At 40.3% G+C, this 27,777-nt stretch overlaps 1 protein-coding gene across 2 annotated transcripts; it reads right to left on the bottom strand.

Moving 5' to 3' along the window:
* Nucleotides 1-533: 533 nt before the first annotated feature.
* Nucleotides 534-27,777, bottom strand: LOC131325381 (protein ACCELERATED CELL DEATH 6-like). Of its 2 annotated transcripts, XM_058357628.1 has the most exons (3): nucleotides 27,206-27,777; nucleotides 26,660-26,718; nucleotides 534-1,405 (listed from the first exon to the last, which is right to left on the bottom strand). In XM_058357628.1, exons 1-3 carry the CDS (start codon nucleotides 27,482-27,484, stop codon nucleotides 865-867), a joined length of 879 nt encoding a protein of 292 aa, XP_058213611.1. In that variant the 5' UTR covers nucleotides 27,485-27,777; the 3' UTR covers nucleotides 534-864. The 2 variants fall into 2 exon arrangements, with proteins under 2 accessions (XP_058213611.1, XP_058213602.1); XM_058357619.1 differs by lacking the exon at nucleotides 26,660-26,718 and having other exon boundaries at nucleotides 535-1,464.

Below are 27,777 nucleotides of genomic sequence, written 5' to 3'. Positions count from 1 at the left end.
TTTGTTCGCCTCAATGGCATAAATCGAGCTGCCCCAATAGCTTATACATGCTTCGTCCTATTTTAGGTGGTGACTTGGTTCAAGATTTGGTGTCTCTGAAAAATCTTCTAGGCATTCACAACCTTTTGTTTTGCCCTTAAAAATCAAAATACACTTGAGGTTTGTTTTTCAGTTCATTCTTTGTTATTTTTGGATGCCGTGTTCTATCCTATACTAACAAAGGCAAAAGAATTTGAAATAAAGGAAAAAAAACGTTTTGAGTTATTAAGCCAAAACACACCTTAGCGACATCTTTTGGTTTGACAAAATTGAGAAGATCATATTAATAAATTGCTCACCGACACTTACATAACTCAGGTAAAATTGACGTCTTTTGGTTAGTTACTTAAGTAAAATACTACTCCGTGAAGCGCTATTACATTAATTAAGTAATTATTCATAATAAATCCCAAACACCATTCATTAATTTTTTTTAAAGTAATCTAAATAAACTAGATCATAAATACTAACAAATGGGGTTATATTCTAATCAATTATCCCATGAACCACACATGTCTCTTGTATCCATTCATGATACGCATAACATAAATACATGACACTGAATAACATAAATTTGCAGCATAACCACAAAGTATGAAAAAAAAAGTGTCCGATAACACGTCCCCATAATGAAGCTTCATATAGATGTTTTGGCTTTAATTAGGATTTTCGTAAGTGGGCGGTGGTATCGGTCACCTAGAGTTAGAGAGAGAGAGAGATCAAACACTTGACACGTTCTCGCCAACTGCATTTGGAAGTCATCTCTGCCTATCTTTGGTCTCCCAAGCTCATGGGTAGCCACTGCCGCTACGGCAAAAAGTAACATCACAAAGCTAGGCCCACACGATCACAGAAACCGAAATGGTATTGGTTACGGCCATCATATGCTTCGGTGAGACGACAATGACGGAATATGTATAAGCGAACGCCGTGGTCATGAACCGGCAGCCCAAGTATAACCCACCCCCTACGACGTTTTGGGCGCAGTTGCACAGAAGCCATTAGGAGAAACAAGATTAAAGACGAAGACAGAAGGAATCCTACCGTGTTGAAATACATGAAGCATGAATATGATTTCGGATATTTATAAGCAATTATAGCTTTTCCGGCTATGTGTTCTTTAAAATTGTCTTGCCAAACACCGCCTGGAGGGTTCACTCCCACTTGGAATGCCATAGTCGCATACGGGGATGATACAACCATTAATGTCTGCATTAATTTCTTCCCCCTTGGAGACGGAATCATCAGTGCCATCTGTCTACATCTTTTAGCCCCAGTTGCACGTAGAAAATTTTCAATACGAACATCCACTTCTTTCTGATGTGGACGATTTTGAACAAAGAAATAAATATCCATCGCAGTCCACCTAGCTCCATTTATTGCATTCACATAAATTTTAGTATGGATAAGTACGTATTTGATAATCTGAAATACATGTACACCCAGTCTCACGATTAGATAAAACCAAAAGAAAACATAGATACACATAAATGAGAAGGTCGATACGTTAGGTTTTAACTAAGTGAACCTTTTTTTTTTTTTTTTTAAGCGTTTGATCATAGATTTTTATGTCTTAAATTTCTCTCATTAAGATTAATAAAAATATCTAAAAATTTGATGCCAAAATTTTAACAAGCTAGATAATATATAGTATATTAAAGTAAGAAATTGTTTTAATCAAAACATGAGCTAAATAACGTTAATATTCGCCACAAACCCATGTTTATCTCCCAGTGAGGGCTATTCTCTTTCAATCTCAAATCTACTAGTTTTTTCATAGGTCTTTCATGGGATCTTCTCTCTCTACCTCTCTTTGCATTTTACCCTTCTCTAATTTCCTCGCATTGGATTTATTCTTCATCACTAAGGTGTTGTTCAGGTTTCGATAGTGGTACTGGTGGATTTCCATTGATTGCGGAGGGTGGTCCCCTAGTAGTGATGGTGTTCCAAAAGCAAATCCTTTTGGTTGGCTTGCCCTTCCCACTACTTAGGGAGTTCCAAAATTTTTGTACTTTATTTTTTTCTGCTTTTATATATATATATATATATATATATATATATATATATATATATATATATATATATTGTTTTTTGGATGAGGTTTACAATTTTTTTGCTACTCTAATTTGAATTTAGGCAACACTTTGAAGTTTCTATTCTTTATCTTTACTATCGCCAAATTAACTTGTTTCCGAGATTTACTTCGCAATATGCTTTATGGAGCTTTAGGCATGTATCTTTTTTTTTTTTTTTTTGGTAACTAGACGATTCATTAAAACAAGAAAAACATAATTAATAGTTTACAATTCTAGGGTACGAGACCCCAATCAAATCCGCATAAAGGAAACTAGAAATACAAATAGGAATAACCAGGTAGATATATAAATCTCCCACCGAGACCGGAGCATCATTTGCCAACGCATCTGCACACCGATTAGCTTCGCGATAGATATGCGTGATAGAAACTTCCTCAAACCCTTGCATCAGCAACCTACAATCAAATATCAAATTGCCAAGCGGGTGATTCACCATGTTAGCGGCATGAATCAAGTTTAACACAATCATGGAATCTACTTCAATTTCTAGCTTTCAGATATTTTCATCCTTTGCCAAACTCAAACCATCTCTTAAGGCCCATAATTCTGCCTTTAGGCTGGAGTTCGTGATAATGTTCCTGTGGAATCCACCTATCCAAATACCATAATGATCACGCAAAATCCCCCCAGTGGAGGCCGAGCCCGTCACACAGTTATACGCACCATCCGTATTCAACTTGGAAAAACCCATTCTCGGTGGAACCCATCCTACCTGTATATCCTTCCTATGAGAGTTCCTCTCTTGGAAAACAAGAAAGAACCACTCCAAGGATTTGTTCAAGATAGTAACTGAAATTTTTGTTGGGTCAATGGTGCTCGAGTTGGAATTTGGGTTAGTATCAAAAAGAAGGCGATTGCGATCCAACCAAATATGCCAAATAGCAAACAAGAAGATAATATTCTTAGGGACACTGGAACTGTGGGTATTAACAGATTTTGAATTCACACGAATCCAATCAAATGGAAGCGCTTGAGAATCCACCAAAGAAAACTGAAGGGCGCTCCAAATATTAGAGGCACGAGGGCAATCACAAAGGACATGGTATGTGGACTCCGGAATATCTGGACACCATTCACAGAAAGGGGAGGGAGTGATATTGCGAAGGAACAAATTCTTACGAGTTAAGAGACGGTCATGAGCAGCAAGCCAAACAAAGTGTTGGATGCAGTAGGAACAAGGGAGACGCCAAATCCAATCCCACGAGAGATGGGAATTGACATTCTTAGAGGGAATGAGAGAGTGGGCCGATTTGCAATTGAACTCACCGTTGGTTGAGAGGTTCCAAATGGTACAATCCGGAGATGGGTTGAACCATTGAAACGGAACAACGTGAATGCTAGAAAGAATCTCCTCAGGAAGGACAAAAGAGATGGCTTGGAGGTTCCAAGAGTGATTAGACCAACATTCTTTAACCTTAAGAGAACTCTCTTGCTGCTGAAGAGGTCCAAGAATTTTAGAACGGAGGGGGCCAGTCCCAGTCCAGTTGTCCATCCAAAAGGAAGTGGAGGACCCATTACCCAAACGGACCCGGGTACCTTCTTTGAAAAGATTATTTCCCGCTTTGATACCCCTCCAGGTGGTGGAGGGATTGGAACTACGCACAGACGTGGAACGATAACGGCCCTTTAAGATACGGACCCACAGAAGGTCCACACGTTTAGAAAGTTTCCAATTAAGCTTAGCAATAGCAACCATGTTATTATTCCTGGTTTTCCTCAACCCAAGACCACCTAAAGCCTTAGGACGAGTGACAGTATCCCAATTGACGTTAGTCTCTTATTTTGCCCACAATAAAAAAGTCTGAATATGGACATAGCTCAAAACGTTTACCGAAAACAGCTATGTGTAATATGGTGTTGCCATTTGCATCCGTAGATTCTACAAATTCAGGATCTCTAATCATCTCAAGCAATAGTCGGAGACACTCAAGCTGATTATACTTTACACACAAGTGCAAAATGGTGTTGCCTCAATCTAAAATAACTTGAGTTGCCATGGGACAAGTTTCAACCAACTTTTTCAATACGTCGACCTTACCTTTCATCGCAGCGATAGGAAGAGGGTTATTACCATCTCGATCACGAGCCATGCACATCTCAGGGCTAAGCTCCGATCCACTAAAGCTTCCACAATCTTTAAGTCCCATTAGCAGACGCTATGTGAAGGACCGCGCCTAGTTCCGCATCTATAACTTCAGCAAGCTTTGGTTTAATTTCCAGAAGTTTTAGAACAAATTCTGGTTGCCCTGTTGATGTAGCCACGTGAAGTGGATTTTTCCCTTTGAAACATCTCACCAAAACTTTATCCAGTATGTAATTATCCTTTGCAATTATTTTGAGTAATGATTCTAAATCCCCTCTCATTGCTGCATCACAAAGCAATTCCTCCATTCTCTCTCTCTCCCACGTCAAATGTTGATTGCAATACACAAACAATAATGTAATGATACTGTGAAGCATCTTCTGAATTGGATTTAACTACGAGGCCCGACCAATCATTGAGGAATGTGAATATTTCACCTTAAAGCATGTCTTAAATCTATTTTTTACCCTCTGTAAATAAAGGGTTTTGTTAGTGTGTGTCCCTAAGGCACATGATAGAAATACATTATACCTCCAGAATTCGATTCCACTTCCATGGGAAATCTCATCGTAATAATTGAGTAATCAATTACTCCCTCCGTCCCACTTTGTTCCGTCTGTTTCCTTTTTGAGACGTCCCAAAAATTTGTCTATATCTCACAATCTATAATATTTTATATATTCAATATGGATCTTGTTTGATAGATTTTAATTTATTTTATTAAACAAAATTTTCGAAATCGTAAAAAATATTATAGATTATGAGATATAGACAATTTTTTAGAACGTCCCAAAAAGGAAACAGGCGGAACAAAATGGGACGGAGGGAGTATGTTTTTAAAGAGGGCAGCTGTTTATGTAACGGACGGAAATGCCCCAGCTTCACATGTTTAACATACCAACCCATGTTTTCTTCCTCAGTAATATTCTAAGCATGCATTGATCTCAACAAATTTACTTGACAAAGGAAAACAGAAAAAGTCGGGCTATTCAGAAGCTGTTCTCCCTAAATTTTGGTATTCTTTGTTTTGTGCAATTTGTTCTATCTTTTTTAAATTTTGGTTAGATTCACATTATATTTATTGGATTAATTGTCCATCTCAACAAAAGGATTCTAAAAATATGATCAAAAGCAAAAAAAAACAAAATGTTCACTAAAGACGGAAAATACCAAACAACTGGTATTTTTGGTATCTTTGTCGTCTTATATGAAATTTTTAAAAGTTCAATTCATGTTTTTATACTTTTTTGATTTGTCTATTCGAGACTAATGATTAATCTAAAAAATTAAGACAAAAATCTAAATAAAAAATAACAAAAATAAAAAATACTGGACCAAAAGTTGAGGGAGAGTGGGGCATGAAGGAGACCCGCTATAGCATGTTAAGAATTTTTTTGATACTTATCCGCGAAGATAAATATAATGATGTAAAAAAAAAAAAAAAAGTTATAGCATGTGAAGAATTAAATTTTTTTTTTTTTGGCACACAGCATGTGAAGAATTACTTGCTCTATGGTGTAGCATTTTCGTTTTTCGTTCAATGTACCCAGCCGGGGGAGTCGAATTAAGAAAATGGAGTGAATAAAAATGAAATGGTAGCATAAAGGTTTTGTAAAGGGTTTTTTGGTCTCACCAAAACTAGTTTTTCGCTTGGCCCAATACTCCAGCTAGCCTATTTCCTGATTTCACTATTCCCCGTGTTAGTGGGGTTAGTTAGTTTCATTAAATGATGGTTAACATATACCTTAGGGGCATATATTAACAAAAGCCGTAAAAAATACCAAACGACAAAAAATGGAAAGGAGAAAAGGACTTGTATTAGTGGTAGGGAATATATAAGAGAAAGAGAGAGAGAACAAATTATTTACTTCCAGTCAACTAGTCTCTTAGAATAGATAATGTGCTTGCAATATGGTTTGAAGATGATGATCCAAAAAAAAAAAAAAAGACAAAAGATGGGTCTCTGCAAAGGTTGGGAGTAACTATTCATTGTTTTGAAGACACCGTCACATAATGTTGTCTTTGGACTTTTAGGGTTTTAGGGTTTTAGGGCTTTCTTGCTCTTTAATTTAGTTTCCAAACAAATTTAGTTTTTGGGTTTTAGGAAAAAAAAAGAATTATATGAGTTAACTGCATCCCCTAACTCACTTACAAGCTCCTAAATACTTTTAATGGAAACACAATTTTTTAGTCAACCCAAAAATTTAAGCTACGCTGTCTATGTTTGAGTTGATGTTGAAAGATTTAGAGATAGTCTTTTTTACAGAGGTTCTGTGAACAACTTATTTACGGAGCGACGCAATCTTAGCTATCTATTCGCGCAATCAGTGACTGAGATTCGTTTTCAATTATGACCTATTACAATTAACTCTTTTCCGAAAAAAATTTATTAATATCTTGACCGTCCAAAACACTTTTGGACAGTTACAATTGAGTGCTGTAAATATTTACATACAGCACCCGTAAAGAAGATTTTCTCAAAGATCTATGAAGTCCGCTTTTTCACCCAAATTAAAGGTGATAGTGCAACACACAAGGCCCACAAATTAGATCAGAAAAGTAGAAAACCCTCCTCCACAAACTGCTTCTTTAGCATAAAATAAAGTGGAGCTAGCTGATATATAGCACGTAAATATTCACATATGTGCTTTTAATTTATCCTTGTTAAGTTTATCATATATTATCACTCGGAGTTTTATGCTTTACTTTTGTGTTGTAAGTATTTGGAAGGTTTGATACAAAAAATGCAAAGTTGAAATATTAAATGGTGCTCGAAGATTGGGTTGTTCGAGTTTAATCTGAAGGGCAATATGAAGTCTAACAGTTTAGCATTGATTGGCCCAGGAATGGATGTTCACCGAAGTAAATAAAGAAGAGCTGTGCACAGCGGCCTTTTTCTTCCGCCTCGGGTCACGCAAAGATGATCGGAGCCGCTCATTTTGTTCAAAATATGTTGTTTAAGGTCTCTGTAAAAAATGAGCTTCGTTCGATATCGTTAGAGGCGTTAACAAAACACCCAAAATCACTTCAGAATATATATATACAGTCCGGATCAAGTCCACACCCAAGAGCTGTGCTACTTGCACAGATTTTGTTAAGCATATCATGCATATACTTTTTTTGGGGTCTTATCTCGGGTAGAAAAAAATGATCCCAATTGCTCATTTTTCTGAACTGCTCGTCTTTCTTAAAATATTTATTTGAGCGTTCCTTTGAAATTCACGAAAAGCGAATAAAATTCTATGAAATTCACTGTCTACATATTTATACCCGTTTTTGGCACCATGGATCGGGCTGATAGTGAAAGGCCATTTACTTAAATTGGGCCAAGCTCTTGGGTTTGCTGGATTAAAAGGTTTGTTGGGCCGTGGTTTTGGCATCACGGTTTGAATTTTAATCACGGTTCTAACCCGTGGTTAAAAAGATAGGAACTTTTAGTTACACCTTGATAAACCACGATTTTGAAAGCGAGATTAAAAGTGAAAGACCACACCAAATAACTGAGATCTTTATCTATTTTTTTAGTAGTGAATTGACAAATTAAGCCTTAAAAGGGGAAAAAAAGATTCATCAGAAAACTCCAAAACTCCCAATAGACCCATTGCCATCACTTTCAAATCCAGAACTCTATTTACCCCAAAACTATGGATCATGGGAACCTAAATAAACCCCCTAATCCGTGGAAGAGGAAGAAACATAAGCATCGTTATGTAGCAGCAACATGCGGTGGGGCTCCAAAATGTTTATTTCAAATGGAGTATTACCTTCCATAATGTTTTAACTGTAATGTCATTTCATATACTTTAGCTTACGTCTCCAAAATGTTTCAAGCATGATATACTTCACATGAGTTTGACGTAGCCCACAAAAGACAGTGTACATAACCAACTTAGAGAGCCCACAAATCACATTTTAGTCTCCAAAATGTCATTAGCTTACATCTCCTTGTTTTGATTTTCACCCATCACATTGTAGTCTCTCATTAACCTTTTCAATTTGTTGTGAACGCAGTTCTTGAAAATTAGAAAATGCATTCCCTAACAATTTTAATATTTCCAAAAAATTTATAAAACCATACCAAAGAAGTTTAAATAATTGAACTTACTCTTAGCATGCATTTAGCATTCATTACTGAGAATAAGTTACGTAACCAAAAATTTGTTCAGCATTCCTCCCCCTTAGCAATGAACCCGTGCTATGCACGGATAAGAACACTCCCATCTCAAAATAGTCCAATAAGAAAAATCATGTACTTAGAGGATAAAAAATTAACTACTTTGATGCCTAAATTTTTTGATTTTTTGATTTTTTTTTACCTAATGCAATATCTCAATTAAGCTATGGACAATAGTGCATTTGTGCAAGCTGAGCACTTAAGTGTTATCCTTCTTATGTATCGGGCTCGATCTTGAGAAGCCCCTTCCCCACTGTTAATACTAAAAAAGTAAAAAATAATAATAAAAATCTCTATTATTAGTTCTTTAAATTGATGCAAAAATATCTAAAAATTAGACAAAGTGTAATCAAATTTTCGCATCCCATTGTGGGCACGCCACCCGGAAATTTTGCTTGGGAAAATGGGGTGCGGCCCTTTTTGTGTTTGGAAAAGCGCGGCGAAACGCCTCGATTCAGAGTCGCCACTCGGGTTTTAGCGGTGAAAACACCCAAGGAACCGAACTTCGAAAAACGTTTGCCACGTTTGTTTGATTTTGAAAAGGCGTAGACCGGTCCGTCGTCACCTTCGATATCTGAGGTTCGGGAGCCATGTTACGAGAGGGGAAGGGTTTTATGGCACCCCTCTCGCCCGATCCGGAGATCGGTCTCTACTCAGGCATTTTGTAAAACATTTGCATTTTTCTCTCATTTGATCATCTTTTAGCCAGTTAGGGCGGGGGAGCAGTTAATGGGGATTAAAACTGTAACAAGTTGCAGTTATGTGACAAAATGTTCATGGATGGCTTGATTGCAATAATAAATATAGATTGAGAACAAGCACTGAGCAAACTGGACAAATTGCAGTACGCTGCCCCGCAGGGGCATGAGCAAGTTCTACCAACATGCACTAGTCAAGCCACTGCATGTTGGTTGGACTTGCGCACGCCACAGAATGACTGGCGTACTCCACTTATCTGGTTTCACAGTGTTTGTTTGCAACCCTCTGGGCTCTGGAAAAGGACCAGCGCACACCCAGGACAAACCAGACAGTTAAATAAGCAGGATATATATGTTTACAGACAGATGAGATGGCTTGAAGCCATGAAAATAGACAAGAAACCCCCTAAACAGAGTGGGGACAGGAAGGAGGCCAAGATTAAGCTAAGATGCAAGGGCCAGCCACTGGATCCCAGCTTTAACTGCCGTACGCACGTTTGACCTTAATCCAGTGCTTGGCTTTTGCTGCATCTGGGCTCTGGAACATGACCAGAAGGATCCCAGAGGCCTTTTAAGCAGATAAGAAGCGAGTATTAACTACTACATCTAAACGGTTCTAAATATACAGAAAGCGGTAAACTGGTTATTTAGCATGCAAGGGTGATTGACAGGAAGATAAAACGACAGAAATGGTAGTCCATGATCCCCACGCCAGTAGTGCTCGTTCTGCCATGACTGGCGTACGGCGTACGGTTACTGGCGTGCGCCATGTATCACCTCATACGTTTGTCGTATTTTTGCAAGTTTGAGGCCAGGACTAGTATTACTTACTAGCCTGGGCCTCACTGGTTCCCCTCAGGGGCCAAAAACAGAAAGGGACACAAAGGTGGTATACCTTTTTGTTTGAGGATTGAAGGTGGTATTGAACTTTAAAGCTTGGAGATGGAAGCTTAGATGGTGACTGGATGTCAGCAGGGTGTGTGGAAGTGGGCTGTTTTCTTTTCTCTTTCAATGGAAGAAAAAGGGATAGAGAGCAAGAAAGGAGGAAGGAGAGAGATTCTACTTCTTAATGAGGCCAACCCCTTTGTGAACTTGGTAACCCTTTGCAAGAGTGTGAGAGGGGAGTATATATAGAGGGGGAGTGACTGAGATCAGTTTGGTCTAGGGCCTTGTTTGGCTGGTTTGGGTCAAGAAGAGAGCTTTCCCATGTATTAAATGCATGGGACTAGTTGATGGGGGGTGTAGGAGAGAGGGGGAGCGGGCCTGGACGATATAATCATCAGGGGCTACTGTGGCCGACGTCAGGGTGGCACAAAAGTCCCGCCCAAGTGGCTGAATAAAGTTGATTTGACTGGAATTGACTGGCGTGCGCCACATATGAACCTGCATGCGCCAATTATAACTGGGTCAACGGTCGATGACTGACACGTGGCAGATAACTGGCGTACGCGTCCAATACACTGGCGTGTGCCAGTTGGGTTTTGCTGGGGCTGTTTGGCTCTGGTTTGAAAGGTTTGAAATGGGTTTGAAAAGGGGTTTGAGACGCTCAAAGCTCAAACACGCCATTATCCTCAGACTGTTCTCGACCAAAATCATCATCGGGGAAATAAAAGATCGACAAATAACGTTATCTGGACAGTCCAGAATGGGGTGTCTACAGAAGCCCCCCTTTGACGGCACTTGAAGCACCATTGACTGGAGACAAGTAACGTCAAAGGTTTTCTAGACACCCTCTTCGAGGCTATTCAGAATACGTGAACTTTAAAGGACCTGTTTGATTTGAAGTTGGGGCGGACAGACCGCTGCTTTGTTGTCTTTGACGGATAGATCACACAATGTGGACTCTCCTGGGGAACAATCTTTTTTTTGCAACAGCATCGACTCTGTTGGGGAAAAAGACTGTGGGACGGATAGATCGTCGTTGATTTGAAATTGGACGGGTGGATCGTCGTTGATTTGAATTTGGACGGGTGGATCGTCGTTGATTTGGATTTGGACGGATGGACCGTCATTGATTTGGATTTTAACGAGTGGATCGTCGCTGATTTGAATTTGGACGGGTGGATCGTCGCTCGTTTGATTTGAAAGTGGATGGGCGAACCGTCGTTGAGTTGAGAGTTGGACGGGTAGACCGTCGTTGATTTAACTTTGCTTGGGGAAATGGTTTAATCGCGGAACGATGAACGTTGTTGGGGACCAAACCTTATCCGGCACACAAAGAACTCCAACAATCATGGGTAGGTCGCGTCAGGGAGGTTAAATTCCATCTGTTGGGAATCAGAGCCAATCTCCTTATCAAGGACCATCCGAGACAGAGCAATAGGACTGCTGGAAAATGTGCTCTAAGCTGGTCTGAAATAGAGGTAGTCATACAGAATGGATGGACCATCGCTGAACATGGATGATGGATCATCGTTGAGGATGACTCGTTGAACCATCGTGGATTTGAGACGGTGGGTCATCGTTGAGGACGACTCGTTGAACCATCGTTGATTTGAGACGGTGGGTCATCGTGGAGGACGACTCGTTGAACCATCGTTGATTTGAGACGGTGGGTCATCGTTGAAGGACGACTCGTTGAACCATCGTTGATTTGAGACGGTGGGTCATCGTTGAAGGACGACTCGTTGAACCATCGTTAATTTGAGACGGTGGGTCATCGGTGAGGACGACTCATTGAACCATCGTTGATTTAAGACGGTGGGTCATCGTTGAGGACGACTCGTTGAACCATCGTGGATTTGAGACGGTGGGTCATCGTTGAGGACGACTCGTTGAACCATCGTTGATTTGAGACGGTGGGTCATCGTTGAAGGACGACTCGTTGAACCATCGTTGATTTGAGACGGTGGGTCATCGATGAGGACGACTCGTTGAACCATCGTTGATTTGAGACGGTGGGTCATCGTTGAAGGACGACTCGTTGAACCATCGTTGATTTGAGAAGGTGGGACATCACTGAAGGACGACTCGTTGAACCATCGTTGATTTGAGACGGTGGGTCATCGTTGAAGGACGACTCGTTGAATCATCGTTGATTTGAGACGGTGGGTCATCACTGAAGGACGACTCGTTGAACCATCGTTGATTTGAAATTAGACGGATAGATCGTCGTTGATTTGAAATTAGACGGGCGAACCGCCGTTGATTTAAAATTGGACTGGCAAACCGTCGTTGATTTGGTAAGGGACGGGCAAACCGTCGTTGAGGGGATCAAGCTATCATTGGCACGAATAGTTCCAACAATCACGGGTAGGTCGCGTCAGGGAGGTTAAATTCCATCTGTTGGGAATCAGAGCCAATCTCCTTATCAAGGACCATCCGAGACAGAGCAATAGGACTGCTGGAAAATGTGCTCTAAGCTGGACTGAAGTAGAGGTAGTCATTCAGAATGGACGGACCATCGTTGAACATGGATGATGGATCATCGTTGAGGATGACTTCGGGAACCATCGTTGATTTGAGACGGTGGGTCATCCCTGAAGGACGACTCATTGAACCATCGTTGATTTGAGACGATGGGTCATCACTGAAGGACGACTCGTTGAACCATCGTTGATTTGAGACGGTGGGTCATCACTGAAGGACGACTCATTGAACCATCGTTGATTTGAGACGGTGGGTCATCACTGAAGGACGACTCGTTGAACCATCGTTAATTTGAGACGGTGGGTCGTCGTTGAGGACGACTCGTTGAACCATCGTTGATTTGAGAGATTGAAAAGTACGATATTCTGATCTTCATTGATGGATTTGAAAAGGACGATATGGTTGATCGTCGTTGAGGGATTGGAAGGGACGACATGGCTGATCGTCGTTGATCTGATTGAAACGAACGACATGGCTGATCTTCATTGATTTGATTTGAGAAGGACGACATGACTGATCGTCGTTGATCTGATTGAAACGGACGACATGGCTGATCGTCGTTGATTGAATTGAAAAGGACGATAGACGACATGGCTGATCGTCGTTGAAAGATTGAAAAGGATGACACGGTTGATCGTCGTTGTTTGATTTGGAATGGACGACATGATTGATCGTCGTTGATTTGATTTGGAATGGACGACATGACTGATCGTCGTTGATTTGATTTGAGAAGGACGACATGACTGATCGTCGTTGATTTGATTGAGATGGGTAGCACAAGCCATTGTTGCTTTGAATTGCATTCTGATTGCCAAAGTGTGCTCCAGGTGCTAGTGGAGCGGGACAGTGAGGCTGTGTGCTTGACATTTGTCATGGAGAAATAGATAAGGAGAACAGCATGTAGCATCCCCCTTACAATTGCACTTTCCCAGAGCAGCGGCTTCGGCTCCAGTTCCAGTAGTGACTAGATCCCAGGTATGAACCCCCAAAATCCTGATCACTTGCTGCTTTCGATACTGGACAGGCATGCTTTGACACTGGATAGATTTTCCCTGTTTTCAACAGTTGATATACAATATGCAATGATATGTACGGAATTGAATGCATAAATTGAAAATGTAAGGGTGGACTAGGGCGGCTTCTAGAGGATGATGGCCTAGGATGGCCACATAAACAAGAGTTACACAAAGCGGTACCGTCACCTTAGCCACAGCTCAGAGATACGAGAGCAATAGATAACCAGCAGCTAAAGGTGTGCAGTTGAAAGAAAGGCCCATATAAAGGGTGGCTTGCGCCAAAGAGTTTTTAGAGGTTCAGAGAGAGTAGTCTGAGAGATTAAGAGAGAGTGAGAGAGAAAGAGTCCATCAGCGAAAGCCTCCTCAGAAGAGGCGGATGGGATAGGAGCCCCAAATACTCAAGGAGATCAAGAGTGACGACAACGACGAGAACAAGGCTGAGCTCTACCACTGAGGACTACCATTGAGCCTCTTTACTTTACTGTCCTTTGCTTCTGAGATGTGCTTCTAGATAGATAGACGTTGAGCGGGCCAGCATGCCTCAGTTGACATTTAGGAGTGGCATTGGGTCGACGTGCCATTTTCCTTTGATGCTTGGGCGGATGAGCCCCATAGATAAGCTTTGCTTGGCCTTGAGCCAACATGCCCTCATTGCTCACAAGATTCCACTACTTGCAGACTACAGATAGTAGGGTAGCAATGTAAATTGCATTTTTCAGTTTATTTGACTCTCTCTTGAGACTGTCTAAAAGAATGCAGAAACCAACCGCTAATATCTAATTCGCATTGACAAGTGAGCTGAGTCGACACACAGACACATATATGTACAGACTCGCCTAGCTCAAATGAGAAAGGAAGAAGAGCCCCGGATATATCACGGACTCCTAGACATATGGAAAACAATGAAACTTTGGGCATTAATGTGCCAAAATTCACAGTATCCCTTAGACAGGTGAAACTGACACTTGCATAAGGTCAAACAAACGTACATTGACCTATACAAATCGGTAAAATTAGGAAAAGCATCCCGATATGACAATGGATTGAAAAACTTGAAAAGTGTCGCAAAGATGGACAAAAGACACAAATGATGACTCATATAGGCCCGGACTGAAACCGACACCCCTGTGCAGCCACATTAGGACCATATGACTTGCACAACATGACAAGACTTGGTAAAAGCCCTTTGAACGAGATTTGAGGTGCTTTGAATTTGAAATGTGCCCCCGAGGGTCTAAAAATCTCTGTTAGGCGTGGTGGCTGCCTACCGCTGTCTGATGCAGGGATTGAAGAAGCGTGCGCAGGCTTGAGATCAACGCGCATTACTTTTGTACAAGTGCGTGCGAGCCTCAAACTAGCACGCGAGATTGCAAAGCTGCTGCAGCCGCTTAAACTAAACGTCGCTGAACCTAGAATAAACCGTGAGCCGTTAGGCCTCATAAGCATTTCGTTCTGTTTTTGATGCTTCAAAATATTTTAAGGCTTTTGCTCAGCTTTAGAATTGGAATAGCAGTTTGCATTAAATTTGAAAGATGAATGGTTTTCCCCTTCTGATCCTCCAATGAATTAATGGTCTTCAGCCTGCCAGTCAGCACTTCGACTTGTCTTGTTCTCGACCTTTCTTGACCCTTGATGTGTACCAAAACGTCAACCTTGGATCCAATTGATGAAGTATGACCAAGCCTCGAAGAGAGACTGCCTACGTATCCCTTTCTGGGAATCAGGTCAGAACGTAGTTCAGGCAAAGGTTCACTCGTGTATTCTACCTCTCCTTTTATGCTCTAACTTTTGCTTAGTACCGCCCTTTCAGGTTTTCGGTCTAGCCAGCTTTCGACTTTTTGCCAATTCATTTTTGCCTAGACCGCCTTCATAGGTTTTCGATCTAGCAGGCTGCTCTAACTTTTACTTGGAATCGCCCACCCTTGTGGTTTTCAATCCAACGAGCATCTCTCAGAGATAATAACGCTTGAGTTGATCTGGGTTGACCGAGGTATTGATGTGCTGCCGCCGAGGTCGGTGATTTTTTTACTGCAGCCCCAGATGAAATGACTTTGACAGTGAAAGGTTCTGACTGTTGGAAATGCCCCGCTCCAGGCCACTTTTGTACCTCTTTAATGTGTGCTTGATGGAACACTGTTGTTATTGTTTTGAAAATGGTACGAGGCCTGGAGCCTTCTGAGCTTCTGCTTTCTGGCTTGGCATCCGGCGGCAGGGGACTTGATACTTCTTTATCCCATGATCAACGCCAAGCGTGGCTTTGTGAGACCATGCCAAGATATTGTTGAATTCTTTGAACAAGTCTCAACGGGCGCAATACTCCTATGGGGACAGCGCTGAACCAATTTGAACCATCCGGGGGTCTGCCCCATCTTTCAAGTTTATTTGAAATTACTTCTTCTTTTTAGAGGCTGAGCATGCCTTTCGTCTTCCCTTTCGGCGAGGGAACACATTTCCTTGGGGATGATCCCATCGAAATCTATCCCTTCGTCGTCGGGGTCGACACGGTTTATTCAAAAGTCCGCAAAGTACTTAAAAGCAGAATAATGCATATCATAAGAACCCTCGGGGTTGCCAAGTACAACAAAAAGACTCAAATTGAGAACAAAAGCTACGACATGGAGGGCCAAGAGGCACAAGCTCCGACTCAGAGCTAGACTTAGACGACTTGACAGACACTGCGTCAGACTCGGACTCGAAAGTGTCAATGCAAAAGAGACGCGATTTGAAAATGCAACTTTTATAGTTACCCTTGACTTCCTTGCAGAGAGGTGAGAGCTAGAGGACAACAGGCCCAAGCAACAGCACTTCGGCTTCCTCGGCTTCTTCGACCAAACCCACTTGAGGGCACTCCTCGAATAACAGCCCCAAGTTCTCATGATTGAAGAATCCGAGCCAGTCCGTTTTCTCCTTTGATTGATTAAGCTTCCTCTTGAGTTCCTCCTTTGTAGACTGCTCATCACTGTCAACCCAGGTATCGGCGGTAAGGACCTCGACTGCACCTATGGCCATCAGGTTAACCTCGGGTTCGGATGGGAGAGACAAAATTGGCTTGGTTTGATTTTCTGGGCTAATGAAAAGGGTTGAGTTGAATATGGTGGAGTTAGGTTGGATTTGAGTGGAGCTTGAGTTGATTTGAGTAGAGCTAATGGATATCTGGCTAACACATGGGTTGGAACCGTGTTGAGGCATGAGGTTGGATATGACATTGGGCTTTGATGGGAGCGGAGCTTGAATGGTGCCATTATCAATGAGATTTTGAATTTCATGTCGAAGGCGGAAGCAGGCATCGGTGAGATGGTCGGGCATTTGATGGAAAGCACAATAAGCGTTTGGACTGTAGGATGCCGGGAATGTTCGAGGCGAAGGAGTTGGAAGGAGTGGCTTGAGGAAGCCAGCTTCGAGGAGCTTCTCATAAACCGAGGACAAAGGCGTGGAGAAACAGGAGAAGGTCCTTGGTGGGTTCCAGCGATTGGATTGGGGGTTCAAGGTGGAGCCTTTGCTTGCTTTGTAGTTGCACGACATTGCACCATCAACAGGGTGCACTCTTTTGCCTTTGGGATTGATTTCTATGTCGCGCATATCCTCCCTATTAGCGTTGTCTTTGAACAGGGATCCAGCATCTTCCTTCGGGTGAGTTCTGGCTTCATGAAACTCAGCCAGGTCTTTAAACACGTCTTTCGAGCACAGCTTGGTTCCAATCGCAGGAGTGTGGCGGGCCTGAAGAGGTTCTTTGACTAGCCCCAGATCTGTCTTTTAAATGACAGAGGTAAAAAGGTCAACCAGTCCCTGGACCATAGCCATTTGTTTGTCCATTTTCTGGTTCATTTTTTGAACAACCCTCTTTAGCTCAGCAAGCTCTGTTTGTGCCGCCATTTTGGATTGATGATTGAGGAGGGTAATATGGCTTTTGGAAGTGACGGTGACATAGCCCTGGCAGACGCTCCTAAGTAGGTTTGGCTCTTTCCTTCAGTGAAATGGCCTAGAGCTTTTGACAGTAAAGTAAATGAGAACTCAATGGCGTTCCTGCAGCAAGCTTTTAAAAGAATTTGAAGGAATGCAATGCGCATGTCATCGTCGTCGGTGTCCTCCTAGACTCTAGAACCAGAGGGAGTCTGCTTCACGACACTCGGACAGTTGCCATGGAATCCTCGAATTTTCTTTTCGACGGTGTATCCTTGATTAAATCGAATGTTACTAAGAGATGCCAAAACAGGCTAAGCTTTTGGCTTTCTCCCTTCTCGAAGTTTCAAAGTTTGAGCTCGGAACAACTCGGTGTAGATGGCGTGATACTGTAACCGAAATAGCGTAAGCAGCACTGTGCCGGAGCTTGAGCGGTGTAAGTGATTGGCATTCTTAACCTGAGTGGCGTAAGTATCACGTCATTCTCTCTGTTGTTCCTTGTTTTTCGATTTGAAACCTCGATGGGGTATTGGACAAAGACTTAGAAAGTGTTGATTTCCCGAAGTCTCATTGATTAAGGACTTGAAAATTTTTGGTAACGTGCAACATCGAGATGCACGACTCGTCATCGGTCCAAGGCAACACCGAATGGGCGCAAGACAGACTCGACAAAAGACATCCTAAAATCCGCCCTAGCATGCTCCTACACAAAAACGGTCATGAATGTATGTACAAGCATGCGATAAGGAAAGCGGTAACACATAGACAGGATATGGGGTTAGAAACAAGTGATCCTACCCTGCGGGTTCCTGTCTTATGTTGAAAGGTTCTAGTGCTTTGTAAACGCTGTAGAGGTCGGTTTTGGCTTAAAGGGGTTCCTCTGACTAGAGCCGCGATATACCTCCCATTGCAACGCGTAGAGCAAAGCAATGGTCGAACGGTAGTACGACTCATCATCGTCCAAGGTTGTTGGGCGTTCGAGGACCCCGGGCTCCAGTAAACTGTGCCGGTTACCCAAAACACCTCAACGGGGCTGACCAACCATTGATACGAACGGAGAATGCCGAAGAATGATCAAATGAGAGAGAAATGCAACGCTTTTGAAGACAAATGCCTTTTGAAGCTTGGCTCACTTTGGTTAATTGATATTTGGAAAAAACTACACAAGAGAACAATAGTAAAAGCCCCAGTTCGGATTGGTCGGATGCTGAGATCCTGTTACGTTACCATTCCGTTCTTCAGCAGCGTGAAGCATACTGTTTTGACAAGCTTTTGAGAATTGTTCAATTATGTGTTAATCGCCAAATATTAATCAAAATGTCCCCAGCGGAATCGCTACTGTGGGCACGCCACTCGGAAATTTTGCTTGGGAAAATGGGGTGCGGCCCTTTTTGTGTTTGGAAAAGCGCGGCGAAACGCCTCGATTCAGAGTCGCCACTCGGGTTTTAGCGGTGAAAACACCCAAGGAACCGAACTTCGAAAAACGTTTGCCACGTTTGTTTGATTTTGAAAAGGCGTAGACCGGTCCGTCGTCACCTTCGATATCTGAGGTTCGGGAGCCATGTTACGAGAGGGGAAGGGTTTTATGGCACCCCTCTCGCCCGATCCGGAGATCGGTCTCTACTCAGGCATTTTGTAAAACATTTGCATTTTTCTCTCATTTGATCATCTTTTAGCCAGTTAGGGCGGGGGAGCAGTTAATGGGGATTAAAACTGTAACAAGTTGCAGTTATGTGACAAAATGTTCATGGATGGCTTGATTGCAATAATAAATATAGATTGAGAACAAGCACTGAGCAAACTGGACAAATTGCAGTACGCTGCCCCGCAGGGGCATGAGCAAGTTCTACCAACATGCACTGGTCGAGCCACTGCATGTTGGTTGGACTTGCGCACGCCACAGAACGACTGGCGTACTCCACTTATCTGGTTTCACAGTGTTTGTTTGCAACCCTCTGGGCTCTGGAAAAGGACCAGCGCACACCCAGGACAAACCAGGCAGTTAAATAAGCAGGATATATATGTTTACAGACAGATGAGATGGCTTGAAGCCATGAAAATAGACAAGAAACCCCCTAAACAGAGTGGGGACAGGAAGGAGGCCAAGATTAAGCTAAGATGCAAGGGCCAGCCACTGGATCCCAGCTTTAACTGCCGTACGCACGTTTGACCTTAATCCAGTGCTTGGCTTTTGCTGCATCTGGGCTCTGGAACATGACCAGAAGGATCCCAGAGGCCTTTTAAGCAGATAAGAAGCGAGTATTAACTACTACATCTAAACAGTTCTAAATATACAGAAAGCGGTAAACTGGTTATTTAGCATGCAAGGGTGATTGACAGGAAGATAAAACGACAGAAATGGTAGTCCATGATCCCCACGCCAGTAGTGCTCGTTCTGCCATGACTGGCGTACGGCGTACGGTTACTGGCGTGCGCCATGTATCACCTCATACGTTTGTCGTATTTTTGCAAGTTTGAGGCCAGGACTAGTATTACTTACTAGCCTGGGCCTCACTGGTTCCCCTCAGGGGCCAAAAACAGAAAGGGACACAAAGGTGGTATACCTTTTTGTTTGAGGATTGAAGGTGGTATTGAACTTTAAAGCTTGGAGATGGAAGCTTAGATGGTGACTGGATGTCAGCAGGGTGTGTGGAAGTGGGCTGTTTTCTTTTCTCTTTCAATGGAAGAAAAAGGGATAGAGAGCAAGAAAGGAGGAATGAGAGAGATTCTACTTCTTAATGAGGCCAACCCCTTTGTGAACTTGGTAACCCTTTGCAAGAGTGTGAGAGGGGAGTATATATAGAGGGGGAGTGACTGAGATCAGTTTGGTCTAGGGCCTTGTTTGGCTGGTTTGGGTCAAGAAGAGAGCCTTCCCATGCATTAAATGCATGGGACTAGTTGATGGGGGGTGTAGGAGAGAGGGGGAGCGGGCCTGGACGATATAATCATCAGGGGCTACTGTGGCCGACGTCAGGGTGGCACAAAAGTCCCGCCCAAGTGGCTGAATAAAGTTGATTTGACTGGAATTGACTGGCGTGCGCCACATATGAACTTGCGTGCGCCAATTATAACTGGGTCAACGGTCGATGACTGACACGTGGCAGATAACTGGCGTACGCGTCCAATACACTGGCGTGTGCCAGTTGGGTTTTGCTGGGGCTGTTTGGCTCTGGTTTGAAAGGTTTGAAATGGGTTTGAGACGCTCAAAGCTCAAACACGCCATTATCCTCAGACTGTTCTCGACCAAAATCATCATCGGGGAAATAAAAGATCGACAAATAACGTTATCTGGACAATCCAGAATGGGGTGTCTCCACCCATCAAGCAAGCAATTTTGTATGCTCAAAGATTTTATTTTTATTTTTACGGAATTTTTTCTAAATTGATCATTGTATGTGTATATGTCAAACCCAAAGAAAATACTATATATAAAATATAATCACAATCGTAGAAACAAAATCAACTTTAATTTGCAGAAGGATGAGTGTGCCAATGCAATGTCACACTGAACTAAAAAAATATGATGAAAAGGATACTGTTTAAACTATTATAATGAGTTGAAGTATGGACCCAAAATGTTTACTGTTTATACATTATTTTCGAAAACAAACAAAAGAGATATCACACCAAAATTATTCCATGGTCAAGTTTTCCTATTGAACCAACGTATCTTGAGGATAGAGGTTGAAGCTTCAATAATGATTACCGTTTTTTTTAGATTCATGAACACCAATATCTAAAGTCACCTTCCCGATGGTTGCACCCGGCCGTGACTAACCAATGCAAACTTCATGATCAAGATTTGTATTGACAGATCTCCACTGTAATTTTGAACTCTGGAAATACAAAGGATGACTTGATGATGAGTTAGAGTTTTCAAGACAAAGAATCGCAAGAGATCATCAGGAAGCATGATCGATTTAATTAGTTTTTCTTTTTGCACGCTTCGGCTAACTTATTTTTTAGCGGTACGTACCCTCTATCTTTATCTGTTTCTCATACCGGCCAGTTTCTCTATGCGAAATTAACAAAATAAAAAGGAGAAATCAGATATTCCACTCTATGAAAAGGCACACGTACATAAGGAAAATAAAAATATAACAAAAAAGCAAGCAAATGAAGCACTGTTCCTATCCAACAAATAGGAAACCATAAAGAAGAAGAAAATGATGATGATATGATGAAAGAAATCTGTCTCATCCTCCATCAATTCTCTCTTTCTTCCCCCGTATCATCAAACAAACGCAGGGGGAATAAGGTAATTAAAGAAATTTGTATTCGATCTTTTGGGAAAGCATGATTTTTGGTTTCCTTTTTTATTACTTTGATTGATTTTGTAAGAAAAATGTGTGGGCCACCACATCGTCGCGATTTGTATTATAGAAGATACGCATAATAAAGAAAACCTAGATTAACAAGGAAACATAAATAATAATGTGCCTAAACTGGAAACATAATAATAAAGCCTAGAAAATATGGCAGTATAATATTAGGAAACATAATATTTCCTAATAACATATATAAAACCAATCACCAAGCATTTGTGTGAATTTTTCCGTCATGTTCTTAATTTATTTGTGAATTCTGGATTTCAACTAATTGAAGATCCCTGAAGTTCTATGTGGTGGACAATTTTCTTTTGGGTCATTACCAAATAAAGGATTGTACCGTAATATTCTGCATACAAAATGATCATCACCGGGATTTACAACACATGGTTTTAATGATCCAACTATACCATAAATTTGAGTTCGTTTATGGTTAATAATGTATCTTTTTGACACGGTATAACTCATGATGAGCTTGCTTGTTTGCACACATGTACGTACACTCGAAAGTTGAGATCACGGGGTTAGTTTTTTGCAAAGGCACGGTTTGTTGGCCTCAATGGCATCGATCGAGTGGCCCCAGTAACATTGTACATGCTTCGTCCCACTTTAGGTGGCGACTTGGTTCAAGACTTTGTGTCTCTGAAAAATCAACAAGTCATTCACAACTTTTTAATTTGTTTTGCCCTTAAAAGTCAAAATATACTTGAAGTTTGTTTTTCAGTTCATTCTTTGTTATTTTTGGATGCCGTGTTCTATCTTGTACTAACAAAGGAAAAAAAAATTGGAATAAAGGAAAAGAAAAAAAAAACCCTTTTTAATTATTAAGCCAAAACACACCTTAGCGACATCTTTTGGTTAGTTGCTTAAGTAAAATACTACTCCCTCCGTCCCTTTTTAAATGTCCTACTTCGTAACTCCAACTTTTTAAAAAGACATCATCATTATACATTTCACGTCAATTTTTTCCTCCACTTTCCGTACTTACCCATCATTATTATACTTTTACTTACTAATTTTTCAAAATGGAGTCTACTTTTAAGGATAAAATAGACAATGCACAAACTTTTACCTACTAATTTTACAAAATGGACACTTATTAAGGGACATTCCAAAATGAAATACTGGACTCTAAAAAAGGGACGGAGGGAGTAAAAACATGCCAGTGGACTCACCATAAAAGCATCCACAGTAGATTAATCAAAATTGAATAATTAAAAGTTGTCACATCATCTTTTTACTATCCATTTAAAGGGTTGCTAAAAGGTTAGCAATGTAGATGTCTACAGTGGCATAATCTACATTGAATAATTAAAACTTGCCACATTATCTTTTCAACTTATAAAAATCTAAAAATTGTCACCATATAAAATATTTTTTAGATAGTTTTCAAACTAATAAAAAATAGGTTATTAGAAATAGAAAATATTTTTTTGAAAACTTTTATTTTGAAATAACACTTTTCTGAATTTTTTTTAAATAACAGTTATTGAAAGGAAAAAAAATAGACAGTTTTAAAAAATCAATTTTTAATAAAAAAAAAAAAACATTGTTGAGAGAGAGAAGGTTTTGGTTATTGGCAAAATATTGCTAGTTTTGATTATCCAATGGCCAAAATTTGATGAGTTGCTAAGAGATTGTTAAATTTGGTTATGCCACTGTGAGCATTTTTTTTTAGAGAACATTGCTAACTTTACTAACCTTATAATTTTGGTTATTCTACTATGGATGCTCTAATAATTACTAAACAGAAGCACTATTACATTAATTAAGTAATTATTCATAATAAATGCCAAAGACCATTCATTAAAATTTTTAAAGTAATTTAAATAAACTAGACTATAAATACTAACAAATGGGGTCGTATTGTCATCAATTATGACAGGAACCACACAGATCTCTTGTATCTCTATTCATGACACGTGTAACATACATGAAACTGAGTAACATAAATTCGCAACATAATCACAAAGTATGAATAGATACACATATAACAAACAAAAATGTGTCCTATAGCACTTTCCCCATAATGAAGCTTCATATAGATGTTTTGTTTTTAATTCGGACCTCCGCAAGTGAGTTGTGAGATTGGTCCGGCCCTTGGCATTAATCAAGTTGCGCAAAGCTGGATGGAGAGAGAGAGAGAGAGAGAGCATGAAAAGATCAAACACTGGACAAGTTGGAAGAAGTCTCGACCTATCTCTAGCTAATCTATGTTGGGTGGAGGAGTATGAATCACACACTAATGAGTATATGAAACTCACAAGAAAGAATTGAACAAACACACTCACGAATTTATTGATTTCACTCAAATATGAAAATAGAAGGAGGAAATTTCTATTTCCCCCTCTCTCTCTCTTATTCTCTTTACTCCATTTATTACTTTTACGATACAGATTACAACCTATATACGGATAGAACATTAAGGAAGAACAAAAGATGAGATAGTCCCTTATTTATTGTCAATTCCAAAATATTTCACGAAAGTTCCAAATTCTTCAAAAATCTTCAAGCCTGATCGATATTGAACATCGTTTCCCTGTCCTTCTTCGGCCTCGCATGCTCATGGGTACACTACTACAATAAACCATAAAGATCACAGCTATTGGCCGTGATTGTAAGTTTTCTATCACACTCTTGCTACCGTGATGGATCTGGGTGTGATTGTAAGTCACTCTCTTTTATCACAGTTATAAACCGTGATTGAAAGAGAGAAACAATCACGGCCAAAAGGCGTGATCGTTTCTCTTTTATCACGGTTATAAGCCGTGATTGTTTCTTTTAGGCGAGATCATTTCTCTTTCTGGGTGTGATTATATGTCACTTTAGATCACGGTCTATAACCGTGATTGAAAGTTCAAAATGATCGCACCACCATAAACTGAGATGGAAAACCATTGCGTGTGATCTGTTCTTTGTATCTACTAGACCATCTTTTCTTGTCATTGCCAAGTTTCGAACCCACGCACCCTTAGTTGATTTCCTAAGCCCTTACCACTAAGCTAGCCAAGAACTTCTGTTACATTAGGAAAATAAAAATATTTATACTTACTTCCTAAAGTGAGAAAACTTTTTTTTCCCCTTAAAATTTGCTGAATTTTTTGAAATGCAATTAACATGATATTAAAATATATAAAAATGCATATATAAACATTATTTAAATTTTTTTAAAAATATGACAACAAATCTTTTGCTAATCAAAATTAGTTATTGGTCACCAAAAGATTTTCTTGGGGCAAAAATTTTAGTTTTAGCTAATAAATTTAGTAGACAATATTGTTTTTTGTTATAGTATAAGCTTTGTATTTTTATGAAAATTATCACAACCTGCAGATTGTAACATTATAGACAAACTTTAGATTTTTTTATTTATTATAAACTAACCATTTCACATAGATTTTGTATTTATATTGAATTTCAATTTCAATGGTGGCTTCTCAATTGGATTTTAATCCTTTTCAAATAAGGCTAAGCCATAATAATATAATTGCTTTTTTACCTAATGTGCCAAACGTATACTTGGAAGACATCCGAAATAACTAAATTTCACTACTACAATAAATCATAAAGATCACGGCTCGCCCACGTAAAAATCGGGCACTAGTGGAACAGTTCGCCCGTCATCGAAGAAACAACTGGGCACTGGTGGAACCCAGTTGTTGAATTTGCCTTCTCTCTCTATATCTTTTTGGACGTGAAGATAAAGATAAAGATGAAACGTAAAGATTTTTTGGGATGAGTGCAATTAGGGCTTATCTTCTTACCTTTTGTAAAAAAAAAAAAAACGAACTTTTCAAAGTTCTTAAACGACATCGTTTTTCTCACATAACTTTCAAAGTCTACCTAAATGCGTATCAGCCCGCCTACGTGAAAATTCAGATTGCGAGCCTAAATAGGTAGGCTTTTTATCTCACCGTAAGAGTGTGATCATTTATCTCACCTTTTTCCGAGCTAAAATTTTTTTATCACGCTATAAGGGTGAGGTCATTTCTCTTTCATCTCGCCGCAAGAGTGTGATCATTTATCTCATTCTTTTCCGCCCTAAAATCTTTTATCACGCTACATGGGTGAGGTCTTTTCTCTTTTTTATCACGCCACAAGAGTGAGATCTTTTCTCTTTTATCTCGCCACAAGAGCGAGATCTTTTATCTCATTTTTTTTTGCCCTAAAATCTTTTATCACGCCTCAATGGTGAGGTTGTATTTTTTTTATCTCGCCACAAGAGCGAGATCTTTTATTTCGCGCTAAAACTCACTTTTTATCTCAGTTTTGGACTTAAACTGAGATAAAAAATTTAAGCACTACTTTTTATCACGCTTTCACTGAAAACCGTGATCTTTGTGATTCTTCTTAGTGTGACGCATATCTATTATTGTAGTAGTGGTAGTCACTGTCCCTACGGCAATGAGTAACATCACAAGGGCCCACAGGATCACAGAAACCAAAATGGTAATGGTTGCGGCCACCATATGCTTTGGTGAGACAACAATGATGGAATATGTATAAGCAAACGCCGTGGTCATAATCGTTAACAACGACATCAAATGCATAACCCACCCCACACGATGTTTTGGCAGTTGCACATAAAGCATTAGGAGAAATAAGATTAAAGACAAAGACAGAAGGAATCCTACGGTGTTGAAATACATGAAACACAAATACGATTTCGGATATTTATAAGCAAGTATAGATTTTCCGGCTAAGTGTTCTTCTTAATTGTCTTGCCAAACACTGCCAGGGGGGTTCACCCCCACTTGAAATGCCATTGTCGCAAACAGCGATGATACAACCATTAATGTCTGCATTAGTTCCTTTGCCTTTGGAGGCAGAGTTATCACTATCATCTGTCCACGTCTTTTAGCCCCAGTTGCACGTAGAACTTTTTTGATACGAATATCCACTTCTTTCCGATATGAACGATTTTGAAGGAAGCAATAAAGATCCATTGCCGTCCACCCAGCTCCATTTATTGCATTCACATAAATTTCGGTATGGATAAGTACATGTTTGACAATCTGAAATACATATATACCCGATCTCACGATTAGATCAAATCAAAATATAATATAGATACACATACAAGGACAAGGTCGATAATGTAGATTTTAACTAAGTGAACTTGTTAAAATATTACACCCTCTAAGGAGTAGCAAGATTTTGGTTGGCTTGCCCTTCCCACTACTTAGGGAGTTCGGAAATTTTTGTTGTACTTTTTTTTTGTTTTTATATTTTGTTTTTGTTTTTTGGATGAGGTTTGCAAATTTTTTGCTACTCTAATTCGAATTTAATTGGGCAACACTTTGAAGTTTCTAGTCTTTATCATTGACGTGTACTATATTTTTTTTAGATTATACTATCGCCAAATTAACTTATTTCCGTGATTTGCTTCGCAATATGCGTTATGGAGCTTTAGGCATGTATCTTTATGAATGTAATAATTTTTCAATTGATAAAAAAAATTGCCAACAATTTAACAATAAAAAAGTTTGAACATAGACATACCTCAAAACGTTTACCGAAAACAGCTATGTGTAATAGGGTGTTGCCATTGGCATCCTTAGATTCTGCAAATTCGGGATCTCTAATCATCTCAAGTAATAGTTGGAGACTCTCGGGTTGATTATAGTTTACACACAAGTGTAAAATAGTGTCACCTCGATCTAAGATAACTTGAGCTGCGCGGGGGCAGGTTTCAACCAACTTTTCCAATACATCGACCTTACCTTTCATCGCAGCGATATGAAGAGGGTTATTACCATCTCGATCACGAGTCATGCACATCTCAGGGCTAAGCTCCACTAAAGCTTCCACAATCTTTACGTCCCCATTAGCGGAGGCTATGTGAAGAGCCGCACCTAGTTCCGTATCTATAACTTCAGCAAGCTTCGGTTTAATTTCCAGAAGTTTTAGAACAAATTCTGCTTGCCCTGTTGACGTGGCCAGGTGAAGCGGATTTTTCCCTTTGAAACTTCCCACCAAAGCTTTATCCAGAATGTAATTGTCCCTTGCAATTATTTAATGTAGTGATTCTAGATCCCCTCTCATGGCTGCATCACAGAGCAATTCCTCCATTC

Source organism: Rhododendron vialii, chromosome 1a (genome assembly GCF_030253575.1).
Source record: "Rhododendron vialii isolate Sample 1 chromosome 1a, ASM3025357v1".
NCBI classification, from domain to species: domain Eukaryota; kingdom Viridiplantae; phylum Streptophyta; class Magnoliopsida; order Ericales; family Ericaceae; genus Rhododendron; species Rhododendron vialii.
Note: the sequence above shows the minus strand (reverse complement) of the source record. Positions and strands in the feature narration are given on the sequence as shown.

Bases quoted from the DNA above. Each gene is read 5' to 3' on its own strand.
- LOC131325381 (XM_058357628.1), bottom strand. From the start codon at position 27,484: ATGTGCATGACTCGTGATCGAGATGGTAATAACCCTCTTCATATCGCT. The intron at 26,719-27,205 runs GTATGTCTATGT...TATGTATTTCAG, and splicing joins TTTTCGGTAAACGTTTTGAG to ATTGTCAAACATGTACTTAT. The intron at 1,406-26,659 runs GTGGACGGCAAT...AAATGGAGCTAG, and splicing joins AATGCAATAAATGGAGCTGG to GTGGACTGCGATGGATATTT.